Below are 20446 nucleotides of genomic sequence, written 5' to 3' on the forward strand. Positions count from 1 at the left end.
CCCAGATACTTAAGCCCACAGGTGCCCATGTTAAATACTTTGTAATATACTAACTCTGTATTGCCCTGTCAATGTGTATATTAGATCTAATTTTGGTTTTCCATCTGGATGAATACTCCTATGCTTATACATTTGATTTATACAATTTAACAAGATTAACACATATGATTTACTTTGCGATGTACTTACAAGTGTGATACTTTTTTTATTACTCTGATTGTCTATTACTTTAAATTTAGTTTTTTGTTTATTTTTTGAAACAATACTTGATTTAAAAAAAAAAAAGAGGATAAGTAGAGGAGCAACCAATCAGATTCTAACTATCATTTATTTATTTAGTACATTCTATCAAATAATAGCTAGAATCTGATTGGTTGCTATAGGCAACATCTCCACTTTTCAAACTCGCCGGAAAACTCTCAGCTTGATACATTTACCCTCCAGAGCGCATGTCTTACAGGGAGCGGCGGTATCGGTCCCTTTTCCCAGCACTAGGGGCGTATGTCATGAGTGTAGTTAGATTTTAGTTATACGTTTGTTATAATAATATTGCGTCATTATTATCTTGTTTAATTTGATTGTTTTACACTGTGTCCCCTTCTCCACAACCCCATCCTTAATTCCCAGTGTTGTCCTGACATTAATTCAACTTTATATGGTATAATGATGTGTGAAAAAGTAATTTTGTCCTGGAGAGAAAGAATAGAGCATGGGCAGCACGGTGGCTCAGTGGTTAGCACTTCTGCCTCACAGCACTGGGGTCATGAGTTCAATTTCCGACCATGGCCTTATCTGTGAGGAGTTTGTATGTTCTCCCCATGTTTGCGTGGGTTTCCTCCGGGTGCTCTGGTTTCCTCCCACACTCTAAAAACATACTGGTAGGTTAATTGGCTGCTATCAAAATTGACCCTAGTGTATCTCTTCCTCTGTCTGTGTGTGTGTGTGTGTGTGTGTGTGTGTTAGGGAATTTAGACTGTAAGCTCCAATGGGGCAGGGACTGATGTGAGTGAGTTCTCTGTACAGCGCTGCGGAATTAGTGGCGCTATATAAATAAATGGTGATGATGATGATGATTTTGTGCCAGTACTGTGGGGTCTGTGACCGATCATGTTGTACTTCTGTCTGACAGAAACATGAGCTCCGCTGGGCCGGAGGGCAGGCAGGCCATGCGGGAATGCGACGGACTGATTGACTCGTTAGTCCATTACGTCAGGAAGACCGTGGCCGACCACATGCCTGATGATAAGGTAAAACTGGCTAAAACAAGGATCTTCCAGGGCCGTGCGCCATTCACTTATTATCATCACGTTCTTAAAACACATTCATTTTATGCCCTGTAGGTATCACTGTTTAAGTCTCTGCATATGGGTACACTAAGGGCTAGATTTACTGAGCTGCGGGTTTGAAAAAGTGGGGATGTTGCCTATAGCAACCAATCAGATTCTAGCTTTCATTTATTTAGTAGCTTCTACAAAATGACAGCTAGAATCTGATTGGTTGCTATAGGCAACATCCCCACTTTTTCAAACCCGCAGCTTAGTAAATCTAGCCCTTAGTCATCGACCAAATGCTTTCTATAGACAGCAATCGCAACAGTGACATCTAGAGGATAAAAGCAGACACTGCACTCTCACAAAATTATAGGAAGGCAACAACCATAAAAGAATAACAATTAAGCATTATTATGTAATGTTCAGAGATTTATATCTACTTTTACAGAACATAATAAAAAATACTTTGAAGATACGATTTATATGTTGACTCAAAAAAAAATCTTTGATCCTTTTTAATTGCTTATAATGTATTGCATGAGCTTAAGTTAATGCAAAACAAAAAGTAATTAATGTAACTGAAAACACATACGTGAAAACACAAATCCGTTATTCCCTTCGATTGCTTCAAGAAAGAATCAGGCTAAAATGTTATATGATAAATTGTTTTTATTCAGTAGATTAAGTCAGTGTCGTGTACGGTGTATGTATAGATCGGACGCCCACCTGCACATTATAGTGTCTGATATAGGGGCTTTATCTGCTATATGTATATAATTCTATAATACTCCTGTGTTTTTAGTATCGCGTTGCTCTAAGAGTTTAAAACTAACTGTATTTTCCTGTTCATCATGGTGTTTCAGGCTACAGAGAACTGTGTGTGTATCTTGCACAACCTGTCGTTCCAACTGGAAGCGGAGGTGCCCAACCGGTACAGCCAGAACTTCGGGCTGCAGGACAGAAACATGTCTCAGGACGATAAGAACGTCGGCTGTTTTGGAACACGCAGCAGGAAGATCAAAGAGGTAGGAGCAACAATGCGGCGGAACGCGCAAAACATGGGGGGCAGAGCTGAGCTATGCGGTTTCACAAATGCTGCTTGATTACAAGTCACTTGTGTGTATTTGAATGTTTTTATTACATTGGTGGAAATGCGCCTAGATTTGAACTTCCCTATATAGGGACTGATTCAGAGTGGAACTTAAGCGTAAGTTGAGAAAGTCGCGCACAGGTGTATTCAGAGTTGAGGATGCATCCAGGCCACGCCTACTTCGGCATAATAAGGTAGACGTAAGTGGCAAAATTTTGCAGGTCTGAATAGCCACAGTTGATTACGTGCACGTTCTGGGGACGAGCAATGCAAAAAACCCGTAGAAACGGACGGGTCACTCTGTATCAGACCATAAGTGCGATGTACGTTTTGCACCATTAAAAAAAAAAAAAAAATGACCTTGTTTGCCAGAATATTTTTAAACCACTTTTGTGTAACTCCTCCTACTTTGCTTTGGCACCACCCATTTTAAGTGACCCCACTCCTTTTATAGACCGCCTCAGATTTGCTGTCGGCATTGCCGTAATATTCGGCCATTTTGTCGGTTTCCAGGCCACTCTTGTAGCCAATGTGTGACTTCAGCCAATAGATTCTGCTGTTTAGTGAAGTTATTATTCTGCCCCGCAGGAGTGGAGAGATGCCCCCGTCACCGAGGAGGTCAGCAACCCCCGAGGGGTGGAATGGTTGTGGCATTCTATCGTGGTTCGGATGTACCTGTCGCTGATTGCCAAGAGCAGCCTAAATTACACACAAGAGGCGTCATTAGGGTCGCTGCAGAACCTCACCGCTGGCAAAGGACCGGTAAGAGTAACGTGCTGTGATTGGTCGGAAGCAATGACATACTAGCTGCTTGTTTTAATATATGTTGTATGAGACGGCTAAAAAGAGCCTCATCCATAGGCACAAACCTCATGTGTAACACCTAGAAGCGCTATATGCATCTGTGCTTGTGGTTATGAGGTCACACTCAGTTGATGTGTGCTGGGCTTAACCCATGGCACGCTGGAGGGAACGAAACCCAGGCTACCACCACTGGGTGTGCAAAAAACCAGCATTGCCCCCCCCCCCCACACACACACACACACATACACTCCCCAACACTCTACCAGCCCTGTGCTGAAAAGGAATATTGTTAATGGTAAGGGGTAAATAAGACCCCATTCCATTCCATTAAAACAGTAAGTAAAAAATAAATAAAACACAGACACAATTGTTAAATTAACTTTTATTACCATACAACCTTATAAATAAAGGCTCAAACCCTTGTCCTCCAATGTATTAACTAAAAAATAAAACATAAGGGAACAGGTAAAGGTGCCATAGAGGGAAGGGGGGTGTTCCAAGAATTTTCTCCCTAAACTCCTATGCCAAATCCTATTGACTATATTAAAGTATTGTCCCTTAATGGGAGTTCCAGAAATACGAGTACAATTATTCCGGTATATAATACATGAAAAGACTGATAGGGCCCAAGGAACAAATGTTAAAGTGGGTCACTGTGAGACCCCATCGCTATCCCTATATTTACAGCAGTGATTTTGTGGGACAGAACTGCATGGTGCTGCAGTGCCTTCTACTGTTTACTATAGATAAACCTGCTCTCTGCAGGCTGGTAATGTATATACCAGGGAAGTGACCTAAATATATATGCTAATTTATATTTATCAAACTTTGATCATCGCCAGCAGAGGCGGAACTACCATTGGTGTCGCCGGTGGGGTGCACCGGGGCCGATGGAGATAATGGGGCCCGCTGCCCAGGGAACTAGCGAGCTGTGAGCCTCCGGTGCAGGGAGGAGGGAACTAGGGCACACAGCTCACTAATTTCCTGGGAAGCGGGCCCCATTATCTCCATGGGCCCCGGTGCACCCCACCTGCGACACCAATGGTAGTTCCGCTACTGACTACAAGACATTATGCACTGAAAGGGGTCATTTAAATTTGTACCTGATGGTGAGGAGACTTCATTGTCTCTTTAGAACCGGTCTTGTATCCCTTCTCTAAGATTTCACATGCGCAAAAGTTAGAAAAATCGGGCAACTTACAAAACAATCAATTATTGGACTATTGCTTATGACAAATCCCCATTTCCCCACCCCCCATTGTGTTTATACTAGATCAGGTTTACTTTTAATGCAACGCTATATTTTCTCCAGCATGAAATCAGCATTGATAAGTCTCAGATCAGTTCATTACGTGAGTTCTTATAATTAATGAATCGGATATATCCACTTTCTGTGAAGACAATGAGATCTCACTCCTAAGGCAGTAATTTGGGAAACGTATAAATGTGTAGTAAGGAAATCCAGGCCAGAAATACAGACTATTCAGCATAAAACAAGTCTGTTCTCACCCAGCTGATAGAATTACATAGAAAGTCTAAAGATCTGGTGTCCGCTGAGATTTCCACACGTGGATGCACATCTTACAGTTACACTAGGTGACGATGGTAGATGATTACTTGCTGGAGCTTTAAGAGAAAATTCAACTAATCACAAATATTCCAGCAAATTGCAGATCTTTGTCACCCACTACAGATACTTGTATAATTTGGGGTCGGGAAGGGAAGACCAGGTAGACCGACCTACAACGAATGCCACCTTTTGTACAATGTCTGAATCGGTGGTAATCGAGTTATCGGCGCTCTAAACACAGACACTGTTTACTGCTACATAATTATTCCGATAATGAACAGAGCGACATAGAAAAATAACTACTTACCAGTAAAGAGACACAGAGGAAATCCGATGACAGGACATCGCGACACTGTAAAATGACGTCAGTTGCGTGCGCGACTTGGAAATTATGCTTTTAAAGCGGCAACGCATGGACCCAGGTAAGTATTACTGTTATGTTAGGGGTGAGGGTTAAGAATGAAATTAATATTACCATAGTCCGTGTGCTGCCGCTTTAAAAAAACAAAACAACAAAGCCGCGTACGGCACTGACATCATCTGGAAGTGTTGCCCTCTCCTCTCATCGGATTTCTTCTGTGTCTTTTTACTGGTAAGTAGTTATTTTTCTATGTCGCTCTGTTCATTATCGGAATAGTTATGTAGGAGTAAACCGTGTCTGTGTTTACAGCACCGATAACTCGTACTACACCCGTCTGAATTTACCCTCCATCTCTGCTGACCAGGCAGAGGAGCCGGATGGCCCATTGATAGAATCTGAATTAGCCGCAGAATAGTTCTGGTCCTGGTAAAAATTTTGAGTTGTCTTCCACGTGGCTTATTTTTCGTCTCCGGGCTTCAGTCTTCCTGCCCAGATGATAACCCAAATCATGATGTTGCCAAAGCTAGGGGTGACCCTGACTATGTTCCAGTTTCTGACCAACATCTTCTTGTGGTTCAGTACAAATTGTGTGCCTAAATGTTTGTAGCTGAGTATTACATTGAGACTCACTGACCTATGTACAAAAGTGCCCCTGCCCCCCCACCATAGTATGAGTGATATCACGAGTCTAGTTTTGAGCAAATGTGCGTTTTGTATAAGTACATGGATTTTCGGTCTAAAAGCAGGGTCAAACGCAGGATTTGTAGAGGGGGTTTCCACACCACGCCGCCAGTGGGCGTGACCAGCATGCATGGGGGCGTGGCTATAATATTAGACAGTGCTTGGCTGCTCTCCAACTCTTCCTATCCCCATAATATACATGGGCAATGCTGCCTGCACTACTGTTAGGTGCACGCAGCTCTCCCTTTTCAAGCAGAGCCGTGTGAAACGGGAGGAGGGTCCAGCCAGCTCAATTATACAGTGCCCCAGGCTTGGAGGGGGGTTTCCAGGCACTAGGAAGCAACCCCCCCCACTCGGTTTGCCTATGAAGAGGGGGGTATAAAACTTCTTAACGTCCGATGGGAGCAATTGGTTCGATCAGGGGTCGTCTCTAAGTGCGGATTTAATTTGGACACTTTGTCATGTGGACACTTTGTCATGTTGGTGATTGTTTGAATGAACTGCTTGTTGTTTTACTGCTTGTTAAAAGCTTATTACATGGTAACTAGTATGTTACTTCCTGACAGTCATTGATACTCTTGTTACTGTAGATATAAATATATTTTTTTGTGAGTGGCTGTCACAGGGAGGATTAAATAACCACAAAATGATTTGTGCTCTGGCAGAAACGAGAGAGAGAGAGAAACAAAGTCAGATAAACAGACATAAATACAGCGTATATATATATATATACACTTGGCCAAACCAGTCCGTGTCCGACTGTGAGAATCAATTTGTTGGAGGATAATCGCTGCCACCACCGGGCTCCTCCACCGTCACCAGGATCTGCTTCATGGGGTAATGTGTAGCTGCTGCATCACCTCTTTGCTGGTTGCTCTGGCAGATTCCTTCCTCATTGTGGATAAGAACCACTGATTAGCGGACCGATCGCTGATGCTGGGCCCAGCGCAGGTCAGCCAGGGAACGGATTAAAGTGCGCACTTTAATCTGTTGGTCACAGGAAGGCGGCAGTCGGACTGGACCTAATATTCCGGAGGTAAACAAGGTCCGGACTTTCCCCTCTCTCTGGAAAATTGAAGCTGCTACTTAAGGGAAAGCAAATGCGCCCTTTGTAGGCAGACAAATTATAGGGAGAACAAAAATCTGTTTTTTTATATTTGCATTTTATGCTCAGTGGCCTTTTAAGTATGGTAGATTCAATTTCTTTAAATGTTATGTTAAAGTCCTATTCTGCTTTTGTCTTGATGGCTTTTTCGCAGACAGGCGGATTTGATGGATAACCGGCCCCCTCTCCTCTAAGATGTTATTGTTAACACAGGTTTGATGACCTGTCACTCACACAGATACCAGCTGTGACCCCTGACCCCTGCGGCTGACACCAGTCTGGTACTGACTGATACAGACAAGTCTGGTTTCTGCATTGTGTCAAGAACTGCGTCCACCTTCTTAAACTTAATCCCTTTTTAGCTGGTGATAACAGAGAAATTTAAACAAAAAAAAACATTTGGTTTTTTTTTTAAAATCCATTTTTTTTTTTTTTCAACATAAAAAGGAAAACAGGCAGGTAAGGAAGAAACTGCCCACAAACACGGATCACATGTAAAGCAACAGAAGGCCAACATGTCAACACGTTAGGAACAACACAATTACAGCGATGCATATAATTCAGAAATGTTTACATCAGGAATGTGCACCGGCCACTTTTGGTGTTTTGGGTTTTGGGTTCTGATTACCTTAAGGTTTTGGGTTCTAATGGGTTTTGCCAAAACACCCCCCTCAAGGTTTTGGGTTTTGGGTTCTGATTTTTTTTTAAAAAAAGCATAAAAACTGCTAAAATCCTGTTTTTTTGTTTGTTTTCACTCCTACGCTATTATTAACCTCAATAACATTCATTTTCACTGATTTCCAGTCTATTCTGAACACCTCACCTCACAATATTGTTTTTAGGCCAAAATGTTGCACCGAGGTAGCTGGATGACTAAGCTAAGCGACACAAGTGGGCGGCACAAACACGTGGCCCATCTAGTAGTGGCACTGCAGTGGCAGACAGGATGGCAGTTTGAAAAACTAGGCCCCAAAGAGCACATAATGCCAAAAAAAGAGGTGCAAGATGGAATTGTCCTTGGGCCCTCCCACCCACCCTTATGTTGGTGAAATAGGACATGCACACTTTAACAAACCAATCATTTCAGCGACAGGGCCTACCGAACTACTGTGGCTGAAATGATTGGTTTGTTTGGGCCCCCACACAAAAAAAGCTATTCATCTTTCCCTGTACAGACTAAACTGGCTCTACTGAGGCAAGATGTCGTCCTCATCCTCATCCTTCAGTGTGTACTTCCTCATCCTCACACATTATCAATTCGTCCCCGCTGGACTCCACAATCACCGGTCCCTCTGTAGTCTCTGGAGGCCATTGCTGGTCTTGATTGAAGAATTGATAATTCATTTTTATGAACATCATCTTCTCAACATTTTGCGGAAGCAACCTCCTTCTCCGCTCACTGACCAGGTTCCCTGCTGCACTAAAAACTCTTTCGGAGTACACACTGGAGGGGGGACAACTCAGGTAAAATAGAGCCAGTTTGTACAGGGGCTTCCAAACTGCCTTTTTTTCCTGCCAGTAAAAGTAAGGACTGTCTGACATGTCTACTTGGATGGTGTCAGCAAAGTAATCTTCCACCATTTTTTCAATGGTGACAGCATCCAATGCAGCGACAGTAGACATGTCAGCAATGGTTGGCAGGTCCTTCAGTCCGGACCAGATGTTATCAGCATCCCCGCCAGCGGGTCGTTTATGAAATCTCAGCTGTTTCCTCGCAGCCACAGGTGTGGAAGAAAATGAAGGAGGAGCTGTTGCCATGTCACGGTCCTCTTCAGATGACAATCTCCTGACCAGCAGGTCTTTGCACCGCTGTAGACTTGTGTCCGCCGGAAACAGACACAACATACGCTTTAAACCGAGGATCTAGCACGGTGGCCAGAATGTATTCCTCTGACTTTAAAAGAGTGACCACCCTCGGATCCTAGCAAAGCGTACGAAGGGCTTCATCCACAAGAGCTAAATGCTTTGTGAAATCGCAATGGCTTACCAGCTCCTCCCTCACTTTCTCCAGCTGCTTCTGCAACAGCCTGATCAGGGGAATGACCTGACTCAAGCTGGCAGTGTCGGAACAGACTTCTCGTGTGGCAAGTTCAAACGGCTGGAGAACCTTGCACAACACGGAAATCAGTCTCCACTGCGCTTGACTCAGGCGCATCCCCACTCCTTTTCCTATGTCGTAGGTGGCTGTGTAGGCTTGAATGGCCTTTTGCTGCTCCTCCATCCTCTGCAGCATATAGAGGGTGGAGTTCCAGCACGTCACAACCTCTTGTTTGAGGTGATGGCAGGGCAGGTTCAGATGTTTCTGATGCTGCTCCAGTCTTCGCAGTGGCAGAATGCCGAAAGTGTCCCACAATTTTGCGCGCCACCGCAAGCATCTCCTGCACATCCCTGTCACTCTTCAGGTAATGCTGCACCACCAAATTTATTGTGTGGGCAAAACATGGCACGTGCTGGAAATTGCCCATATGTAATGCCCGCACAATGTTACTGGCGTCCGACACCACAAATCCCCAGGAGAGTGTAAGTGGGGTAAGCCACTGGGAGATTATTTCCCTCAATTTCTCTAAGAGGTTGTCAGCATTGTGCCTCTTACTGAAACCGGTGATACACAACGTTGCCTGCTTTGGAACGAGCAGGCGTTTCGGAGATGCTGCTACTAATGCAGCTGCTGCTGTTGCTGCGGAAGGCGATGCATCTACCCAGTGGGCTGTCACAGTCATATAGTCCTTAGTTTGCCCTGAACCACTTGTCCACATGTCCGTGGTTAAGTGGACAGTGGGTACAACCGCATTTTTAAGAGCACTGAGGACACTTTTTCGTACTTCTCTGTACATCCCGGGTATCGCCTGCCTAGTGAAGTGGAATCTCGACGGGATTTGGTACCGGGGACACAATACCTCCATCAACTGTCTAAATCCCACTCCAGTGATGGCGGACTCCGGATGCACGTCTTACACCAACATAGCTGTCAAGGCCGCAGTTATCCGCTTTGCCATAGGATGACTGCTGTCGTACTTTGTGCTCATGGCAAACGACTGTTGTACGGTCAATTGCTTTGTGAAAGACGTAGCGGTCTTACGACTTCCCCTCTGGGAAGATGACCGACTCCGAGCAGCAACAGCAGCAGTGGCAGTAGTAGGCGTAGCGCTGCAGGATCCTCCGGAAGAATACCGGATTGAAGAGGACTCAGTCATGCCGGTGATATCGCCTGCAGGACTATCTCCAATCCAGATTGAGGAGGAAATTGACGAGGGGGGTGTTGCTGGTGTGGATACAACGGGACCAAGGGATTTAGGTGTCCTTGGACTGCTGACGGTCCTAGCCACAGTTCCTGAACCAAACACTGAATTATGAAGGGTCTTCAGGTGACGTAGAAGGGAGGATGTCCCTAGGTGGCCAAGATCCTTACCCCTGCTTATTGCAGCTTTACATAAGCTACATATGGCAATACAATTGTTCTCCGGATTGGGATAGAAATAATTCCAGACCGAAGAGGTGGATTTTTTGGTCTTCAGCCCAGGCATGACGATGGGCTTTTTCGTCCCATGGACAACAACTTTTTCCCCCCCTGGTGCCTCATTTAAGATAACCACATCAGCATCCTCCTCGTCAAGTTCCTCCTCAGCGCCAGCTACATCAATATCCTCCTCCCGGTGTACAACATTCACACCTTCATTAGCCAAATCTGTAACTGGACTGTGGGTGATCCTTCCAGCATATGCAGAGGGCGTGCTGCAAATGGTGGAAGGAGCCACCTCTTCCCGTACAGTGATGGGAAGGTCAGGGTTCACAACCACCAACACCCTTGGACTCGCCTTGGGGATTTGTGATGCCATCTCTTTAGAAGGCAGAGTTGTTTGCTGTGTTGTTGATGACAGCTTAACTCTCTTAAATTTTTTAGAGGGGGGGAGGACCAGGGCTAAGATCCTTGGGTGAAGCTGATCCACTAGTCATGAACACGGGCCAGGGCCTAAGCCGTTCCTTGCCACTTCGTGTCGTAAATGGCATATTGGCAACTTTACGTTTCTCCTCAGATGATTTTAATTTCTTTTTTTTGATCATTTTAGTGACCTTTGGCTTTTTGGATTTTACATGCCCTCTACTATAAAATTGGGCATCGGCCTTGGCAGACGACCTTGATGGCATTTCATTGTCTATGTCATGACTAGTGGCAGCAGCTTCAGCATTAGGAGGTAGTGGTTCCTGATCTTTCCCTACTTTATCCTCCAAATTTTTGTTCTCCATTATATGCAGCACAAGAGAGTGTACCCCTAAACCACATACACTCTGTAAAGCCTTTAAAAATTATATGCGGCACAGGAGAGTACCACTGGACTGGAGTTATATTGCAGTACCAATGGACTTATACTGCAGGATCAGTGAACGTAGTTATTGTATTGCAGTACCAATGGACTTATACTGCAGGATCATCATCATCATCATCATCATCATTTATTTATATAGCGCCACTAATTCCGCAGCGCTGTACAGAGAACTCATTCACATCAGTCCCTGCCCCATTGGAGCTTACAGTCTAAATTCCCTAATATATACACACACTCACACAAAGACAGACAGAGAGGGAGACAGACAGAGACTAGGGTCAATTTTTTTGATTGCAGCCAATTAACCTACCAGTATGTTTTTGGAGTGTGGGAGGAAACCGGAGCACCCGGAGGAAACCCACGCAAACACAGGGAGAACATACAAACTCCACACAGATAAGGCCATGGTCGGGAATCGAACTCATGACCCCAGTGCTGTGAGGCAGACGTGCTAACCACTAGGCCACTGTGAACGTAGTTATTATATTGCAGTACCAATGGACTTATACTGCAGGATCAGTGAACGTAATTCTTATATTGCAGTACCAATGGACTTATACTGCAGGATCAGTGAATGTAGTTATTGTATTGCAGTACCAATGGACTTATACTGCAGGATCAGTGAACGTAGTTCTTATTTTGCAGTACCAATGGACTTATACTGCCGGATCAGTAAACGTAGTTCTTGTATTGCAGTACCAATGGATTTATACTGCAGGATCAGTGAACTTCTATAGCAGTACCACTGTACTGGACACAGGACAGAACCACTGGAATAATGGCAGCACCACCACTGGACTGAACAGGACAGAGCACAGGACAGCACCACTGGACTGAGCAGGACAGAGCACAGGACACAGCACCACTGGACTGACCAGGACAGAACCACCGGAATGACCAGGACAGAGGACACCTAACCTAACACACCGTCCCTCTTCCCTGATCAATGCCCGAGTGAAGATGGCGGCATCAAGCGGGGAATATAAAGAATCCGAGTCTCGCGAGATCCGACGGCGGGATTATGACGAAATGCCTCGTTTTGAGTTTTGGCATCGGCGGGAATACCCGAACAGTGCTCGGATCGGGCTCGGATCCGCACTGTTCGGGGCTGTTCGGATTTAGAAAATCCGAGCCCGCTCATCCTTAGTTTACATGACATGAAGCGATATAGAACAGGAAATGCAAATAATGTCAGTAAAACAAAGAGATTAATGGTAGAATAATTTCAAGGCTGTTCACGGGTCTAATCCAGGAGGGAGGAGTGCAGCCATCGTCTCCACATATTTTCATACCTCAAAGGGTGTTTCCTACTAGTATAGACAAAGTGATCACGACCCACCATGTAATTTACTAGATTGAACCAATCGCCAACATGAGGGGTGGCGGAGTACATCCACGTTCTAGCTGTACAGACCTCAGCTGACATAAATGGGTTTAATAAGTATTTATGCGGCAGTCTATTTACCATGTCCTCAAAACATTTTGTTTTTACTTTAATATTCCAGTTAGCAGACTGCAAAGTTTGGCATATTTCTTCGTAACTTGTTTTTTTTTGTATCAGTAGAAATTGATATGAGAAAAAGGTATAATCAATATGTAAAATGTAGGGGTTAACTGCGCACTGAAACGGTCTGCGGCCAACATTCCTATCTCACGGGACCCCGCCTAATTCTCCCAAAATAATCAACTAATAAAGAAAAGATAGAATCAATATCGGTGCGGTCTCCTTGTACACATGTCAGAACTAGATGATAACAAATTTAACATCGGTGTGTATAAATTCTCATATACATAATGTGTGTGTGTGTATGTATGTATATATATATATATATATATATATATATATATATATCTCTATCTATCTATCTATATATATATATTTTTATATATATACATATATGTATGTATGTATGTATGTATGTATGTATGTATGTGTGTGTATATATTAGAGATGTGGGTAGCAGTATGCAAATTATTACCTGAAATCATCTCAGGTACAGCGGCGCACGGAGGATTGTCGGGGGGGGGGGTTTCCCCCCGCCGACCCCCCCCCCCCCCAAAAAAAAAACAAGAGAGAGCTGCTCCGTTTCGCCAGCGCTGTCCTATACAGCAGCCGCGGCGCTGTCTAAGAAGCGTCTGCGGCGGTAGAAGTGATGGCTCAGCGTTACCTTGTTTCTTTGAACCACAGAGACATGTGGGGGGCATGACATGATGACTCCCTGCCCTCAGGTAGGCGGGGCATGATGCATATTTATGCTAATTGCATCATCACACCTGTGCCCATTCAGAGTTAATTGAGGTGGGTGTGGCCTGATGAAGCATATTCCATCACCATGATATGACTCCGCCCACTTTGAAGCTTGAGAATTTGCTACTCTCTCAGGAGTCCTAATATTGTTTTGTACTATTTTTTATTACTATTATTGCCCTGGGATATAACCCAGCTCTGCTGTGCACTAATAATAACTCTGCCTCATGATATAAAGATGTGAGGATGGCAGAGCGATAAAGCAATGTATATAGTCAAAGTTGCAGGTAGACGTTCACAAACCAATAAATGAAAGTCACCTGAGTGCGGAGCACCCTCTGGAGCACCGCCAGGTTATAATGAACCCGGCAGTTTATCGTATCTCTTATATCTCTCCACAGATGCCGTTCTCGGTGGCTCAGACCGTGGTCCAGAAAGAGAACGGACTTCAGCAGATCCGGAAAATGATTTTTGTGAGCAACCCGGGGGTGAAGAGGACGGCCGTCTCGCTGCTGAGGAATCTGTCTCGTCATTACTCCCTGCACAACGAGATTGGTTAGTGCAGAGACCGCTCCGTTACCCACATCCACCAGGACAGGAGTATCCCGACAAATAGTGACCGGTGCAGTCGCTCTTTATAACGCCACGCCCAACTGTCACATGTCCTCTCTCACCATGGTGGGCGGGGCTTATCTAGGGTGTTCTGAGGGGGGGGGGGGGCGCTAGCCCTTCAGAAGAGCTGGACACTGACCCCGGGTATGGGCACCCCCATTTTTATGTGGAAACTTCCCAAATGTGACATGGGAGCGCCTCCCCTTTCGGAGGAGGCGTGGCTGCGTCCCGCTTTGCTAATTTCAATTTTTGGGAGCTATACCCCTTTATGACACGTCCCTCCCTCACCGCCATGTATTCTATGCAGCAAAGGACATAAAATTGTCTTCATTGCATTATATGTTATAAAGAGGACCATCCACCTTCACATAACTTTATTGCCTTGTACGTCCCCTACTGCAACTTTTATTAAACACACAGTGTTATCATTCTGCCCTCTCACTGTGCTTTTTAGTCATGTGTTTATGTCATCAGGCAAAGTAGTTTTTAATGCACCAGGGTTGGACCTTAGCAGAGGATACGCGGCTGTTCATATAAAGACGTAGCTGAAATGCACAGAGTGTAGCCAACAGGTATTAATCACAATACATTAAAGTTATCGGAAGGTGGAACCTCCTTATTTGTGGAGAAAGCCTTTTTTATACGGACTCTAGACATATTGTACGCTGCTCACTCACAAGACTACAGAGAAATCCAAATTCTGCATATTTGATATTACAAGGTGCTTATATATGATCACCACGTATGTTGGAGGTAACCCTCTCGTCTGTTTATACTGCAGCCAGAGAACTGATGTCTGATCTGGTGCGAGCGCTGCCAGACTCCTCTCCAGACTGCAACATCGCCAACGAGACGTCCGCCTCCATCTGCTACATACTGAACAATCTGATCTCTGACAACTCTCAAAATGCCAGGATGCTGGTTCAAAACGGAGGGATCCAGAAACTCCTCAATATCAGCTCGCGTGACATGTAAGTACCGGGTGGGTGGGGGGTGAGAACAGGGGATGGGGGGCGAGGGGTGAAGAAATCTGCTAGCTTACAAAATGAGGCCCAGTGCTTTAATCCACATCTGCTTCTCGTGGACAGGCGGTCTCTGCGCCTCCTTCCGTGGCTCAGGTTGTGGCACTATTGGAACCACTTAGTAGACGCGTTTCACAAGAATGCTCTTGTTCCACCTTGTAGCAGTTGTACGACTCTCTGTCCTACTTTCATACCTGGATCACCTAATTCGTTTTCATCTGGTTTCCCTGTGTCTCTGAGTGAGCTTAGCGCTCAGACTGAATTACTTGTGACTTCTAGTGACATTTGAACGACACATTGGGCTACATTTAGAGTTGGGGGCAGATCTATCTTGAAGGCACAATTGTGCACCATGGCAAAACCATGTTGTACTGCGGGGGAGGGCAAATATTAAATGTGCGCACTGAATTTGAGTGGGGACGGGCCGTGTCCTAACTCAACTTTAAATTGCAGTATTAAAATCCAGCTGCCCAGGGTTTGTGTGCTATATGCAATGGCAGCCAGTATTATCCCTGCATGCAAAAAATATATATATTGCATTTACACCCCTTGAATCGCAGCATGGTCTGTCCGGGTGCAGTTTGCACCATTTAGCTCCCACCTCGTAGTTTTAATCAGTCACCACATTTGTGCTGTATCCTTGGTGCAGAATTCTGTTTGTGCCTTTCCGTTAGAATTCAGCCGTCCCATATTTGTTCTGTTCAGTCCTTACTTCCTGTCTAAGTGCCAGATGCGGTGTTTGATACATGTACAGCTTATATTTATTACATTCTATTGCTATTCAATATGCAAAGTGTTCAAGCCTTGACCTATCTGCTGCTTATTGCTGATCTTTCATCTTTCAGAAATTTGACAACTAAAACTGGGAAAGCTGCTTCCCTGGTTCTGTACAATTTATGGTCCCACCATGATCTCCACAGCACCTATAAGAAGGTAAGAACATCGCTAACGACCACTAAACCTACATTACACGCTGTTTTTTTTTTTATATTGTGGCTCTACCAATTTTTTCAGAACTGAAAATGTTTGAAGCTTTATGGGTTTATGTGGGGGGGGGGGTATTATTGCAAAACACACCAGACTTCCTATTGTACAGAACACAAATCCTAAGTCTTCAGAAGCCAGGGGCAAACACAGGATTTGTAGAGGGGGGTTTCCACACCACGCCACCAGTGGGCGTGACCAGCGTGCTTGGGGGCGTGGCTATAATATTAGACAGTGCTTGGCTGCTCTCCTACTCTTCCTATCCCCATAATATACATGGGCAATGCTGCGTGCACTACTGTTAGGTGCACGCAGTTCTCCCTTTTCAAGCAGAGCAGTGTGAAGCGGGGGCAGGGTCCAGCCACCTCAATTATACAGTGCCCCAGGCTTGGAGGGGAGTTTCCAGGCACTAGGAAACCCCCCTCGGTTTGCCTATGAGAAGCCATAATAGGAAGTCAATAAACGATCGTCGTTTGGCCATTATCAGAGCGCACTAATTCACTACACGTTGCATTAAACTCATATTTTAGGTTGTGTGGTCTTATAATAATGGAGGTTGGAGAGAGGTTGTTCCTTTATTGTAAGATTTTTAAGGAAATTTCATAAAAATGTTGGTCATGTACTCCTTTTTTTTCTTTAAAACGTAAATATGTTTGTTCAATAGTTCTTGAAGATCAAAAAATTGTGTTGGGATGGTAAAATTTACTCTATTTACGACTTTATCCCGTAAAACGGGGGAAAATTAGGCAGAATGAAAGATAATATATTTTACATAAATTTCTACCATAACTGATGAAATCTGATCAGAATTTAATTGTCGAACGTGGTTGTTTTATTTGCCCCACCACTGGCAATTCAATAGAATGAAAATATAGCGCAAGAGCCGAACACATTTACTTCAACGTGATTTTGTTTCTCTGAAACACGAGGGGATAGCCGGGAACGGTCGGTTGTCGCTGAATAGCGGACGTTTAATAAGCTTCCACTCTTTCTGTTTTGTCACTCCCCCCAGGCCATGTACAAGAAGACCGACTTCGTCAACTCCAGGACAACGAAGGCGTACCATTCCCTGTGAAACCGAGGCCCCAACTCCTGGCTTGGTCACAAGAACTTACGCTTCTCTTCCGAGACTGATCGACCGCTACACAGACATTAGAAAGCGACTCTTGTGCTCTGCGTTCTGCCTTCGTCATGCAATCTAACGAACCCTGTTTGTCTGTTACGTTGGGAAGTTAACCTGCTAACTCCATTGTCTGGGAGTCCGAGGACTTTTTTCGGCATATCCCACATCTAGTTATCACAAGTTTTCCTTTGCTGAGCTTCGTCTGGTATCCGGTTTTATAACATAGGACAACCCAAAGCATTTTATTTACCACTAGCCACCGTGTAATCATTTAGGTTTTAAGAGACTTCTAATTGTTTGACAGAGACGTGTTGTGAAAGGACATCTGTATCCCAAATTCAGGATTGTTTGAAACTGACTATAAGTAGTAATCACTGGGTCCCACATCGACATTTGCAGAGAGCCCCCACATCGCCAAGCTAATTCCGCAACGCTGCTCTGTCCTAATTTAAATACTGTTTACATCCATTCTGTAATTAGTAGCTGCCACGTTTAACACCTACCTGAATAGATCAAGAGAATGCTGTTAATCCCCTTTGGCAAAAGGACTCAACCATTTGCAATCTCACCGTCAACTAAGGATTTGGTTACATCCTTGATCTCAAAAAGGAACTACACACTTTTTTTTTTTTTTTTTTAAACAAATTATATCCTGATAATGAGATGATTTGCAAAATATTTTTCTTTCCCCCACTGCCTTATGGGTGAAGTACAGCACTTATGAATGCTGTTCCACCTAATTGAGTTTATGGTAACCTCGAGCTGGTGACTTTGCCAACTAGACTTTCACAGGTCAAGCACTGCAGCCTTTCGGGAGCCATAGAGCGAAAGGATATCTATATTTGTAGAAATGTCTAAAAATTGAATATTAAGATATTTAGGATTTACTCAGCTTTTATAACAGGATATCCACCTGTTTCTGAGCAGACTGGTTATTGCCAAAGTAGTAGTTTAGTAACTGGCAAGTCGATACAACATGAAAGAGTTTCTACGCTTCGTGCTTACACTAATAGAGCAGAAGTTTTTTTTGTGTGTGTAGCAGAAGATACAATTTATATAGTTTAGTTTGTACATCCTGCAAATTCACAATGCGCAGGCTCACAAAGAGAACAGAAGATTATGCGCCAATGTAGAGTTGTGAGTATCTGTTACTTGCGCCTCTTTATGATTGGAGACGCTTAACGGGAGGTACCCAATGCAGCCTAAACTGTTATTAAAACACATAACTTTCTGTGAATTTCTTACAATATATCAAATATTTGTTTTATTCTATGTTATACAACTAAGCAGAGTGAAATAATTGATCTTTTAAGCATTTTTAACTTACTGACACGCTACTGTATTTGCTGAGTCAAGGTCAATGAGATGATAGAAGGTAGGTGACGTTTGAATATCGCGTTTCCCGAATTACGCTCTGAAAGTTTGTTTCCGGAATAGCACCAACCCCGTGCGATGGGTAAGAAGTATTAGCAAGTGAATACTTGTGGGAAACTAAGAACAATGCAGGATTAGTATGATCAGAGAGCAGAACATGGAACACGGTTTTCATGTTGTTTACAGATTTCTAGTATTCTTTTAATGAGTTTGGGCTGTGTGTTTGCCCACATGAACTATTGTAACCCAGTTTGAAATCAATATTTGGCTGCAGATGATTATGCTTCTTTTCCTTCTCATAATCATTATTAGTAATCATTATAAGTATTCAGCACCAAGGAAAACCAAGACGTTTCTACATAGACCATTGTAGAGGTGTAGTTTACCATTTATCTTTCTGGCTAGACCATTTTTTTATTGTGCATCTTAATAATATAGATGAATTGCCTGGGTGCGATTACGGCTATTAATTCATTGGGCAGATAGCAATATATCCCTTTGTGTTGGTCCCGTTTCTCTGACCGGATCCTGCAAGGTGCCAACGGTCGGGCGATCCATGAATTGTCCAGGTATTATCACACTATGGGAATTAGGATATACTGCCTAAGGACCAATCTTTTATTTTAGCGCAGTGGGTGTGTTTGATTTCACAAGAGGCGGAGCCAGCTAGCAAAGTGGGTGGATCTACCAACAGGCAGGGTAATGAAGAGGTGGGCGTGGTTTTCCTGTCTTGAAGATTGATCACCTGATGACGGAAGTCATTGCCTGATTGGTGGGCTGCCTAAATCTTGCAAAACCTTCAGTCCTCTCCCAGAATCCCCCATGCCGTCTATGTCTTTGTTTTTTTTAGCTTGTTCAGTTTAATTTTCCTTTTGCTTTCATGACCTCACATGCTGCGTTCACACTGATATCTCTGTTTGATAACTCCGCTTCTTGTTGTTATAAAGATACGTGAAAACACCAAGATCTCTGCCTTGTGTTTTATAACTGAATTAATAAAATGACATCTAATGAGCATATCTGCCTGTTGCTGTAAAGACGTAACCAAAGCTATTAAGAAAAAGCCATTTATTATAGTAACAGTCGCAGGATGGTGTCTGCTAGCCCATACAATAAAGTCACAAGAAGGTGTAAAAGCCCTTTAAACTCCCCTGTGCTGCAGACTTCAGTGATAACGTTTGTTTCTTCGGCACTTTAAAGGACTGATAAAAGCCAGAGAATGTGTTGGAAGTAAAGTGTGATGGATTATTTTGCACACAAACGGTAAAACCTCATAGCAACGGCTGCAGTTATTGAGCTGCTGGTAAGGGGAGCATGCTCAGTTACTCACCAGATCTGCAGCGGCCTTTTCCCACCAATCCCTGCAGCAGTATATTCCCTAAAGAAATTCTGTTACCCGGGACACCGCAAGCCAATCCCTTGCAGCCTCCGCTCATTCTCAAGAGTACTATAAGCCACTGTACAAGCTTTTATTATTTACATGTCAACTCTTTGCAGCGTATTGGGACAGGTCACCTACTGGACAGATTAATACTTTAGGTAACACGAGTATATGACTTATTACATTCAGGCAGAGACTTTCACATATTAATATCAGTTATTAGTTTACTTCTAAATTTACCTCCTAACAGTAATTAGTGTTTGGGAAAAGTGGAATCGTTCAGCGCTTGAACTTAATCGCTGACACTGCCATAACCTAAGGAGGGAGGGGGTGAGGGGGGATAGCTGAACAATAACACACCTGGAATAAGTCCCAGTAAGAAGTAACTAAGGAACAAAGGATGTTTTCACAAGTGAGTCATGAGTCCGCTATACACAATGTGTCAGCACGTCCTCTATACACCCAACGTTCGGCCTGCTGAACTCTTTCATAGCT

General features: G+C 43.9%; 1 protein-coding gene across 1 annotated transcript in view; it reads left to right on the top strand.

Annotated features, from left to right (window-relative positions):
• PKP2 (plakophilin 2) overlaps positions 1–19534 on the top strand; it is a 78366-nt gene extending 58832 nt beyond the window's left edge. Inside the window, exons 7-13 of the mRNA XM_075210501.1 lie at positions 1130–1247; positions 2135–2296; positions 2950–3123; positions 13857–14010; positions 14849–15038; positions 15935–16022; positions 17086–19534. Of these exons, the coding sequence (XP_075066602.1) occupies positions 1130–1247; positions 2135–2296; positions 2950–3123; positions 13857–14010; positions 14849–15038; positions 15935–16022; positions 17086–17148 (949 nt within the window). The 3' untranslated portion in view covers positions 17149–19534. The remainder of the gene's footprint in view (positions 1–1129; positions 1248–2134; positions 2297–2949; positions 3124–13856; positions 14011–14848; positions 15039–15934; positions 16023–17085) is intronic.
• The last annotated feature ends 912 nt before the right edge of the window (positions 19535–20446 follow it).

This window comes from Mixophyes fleayi, chromosome 4, assembly GCF_038048845.1.
Source record: "Mixophyes fleayi isolate aMixFle1 chromosome 4, aMixFle1.hap1, whole genome shotgun sequence".
NCBI classification, from domain to species: Eukaryota; Metazoa; Chordata; class Amphibia; order Anura; family Limnodynastidae; genus Mixophyes; species Mixophyes fleayi.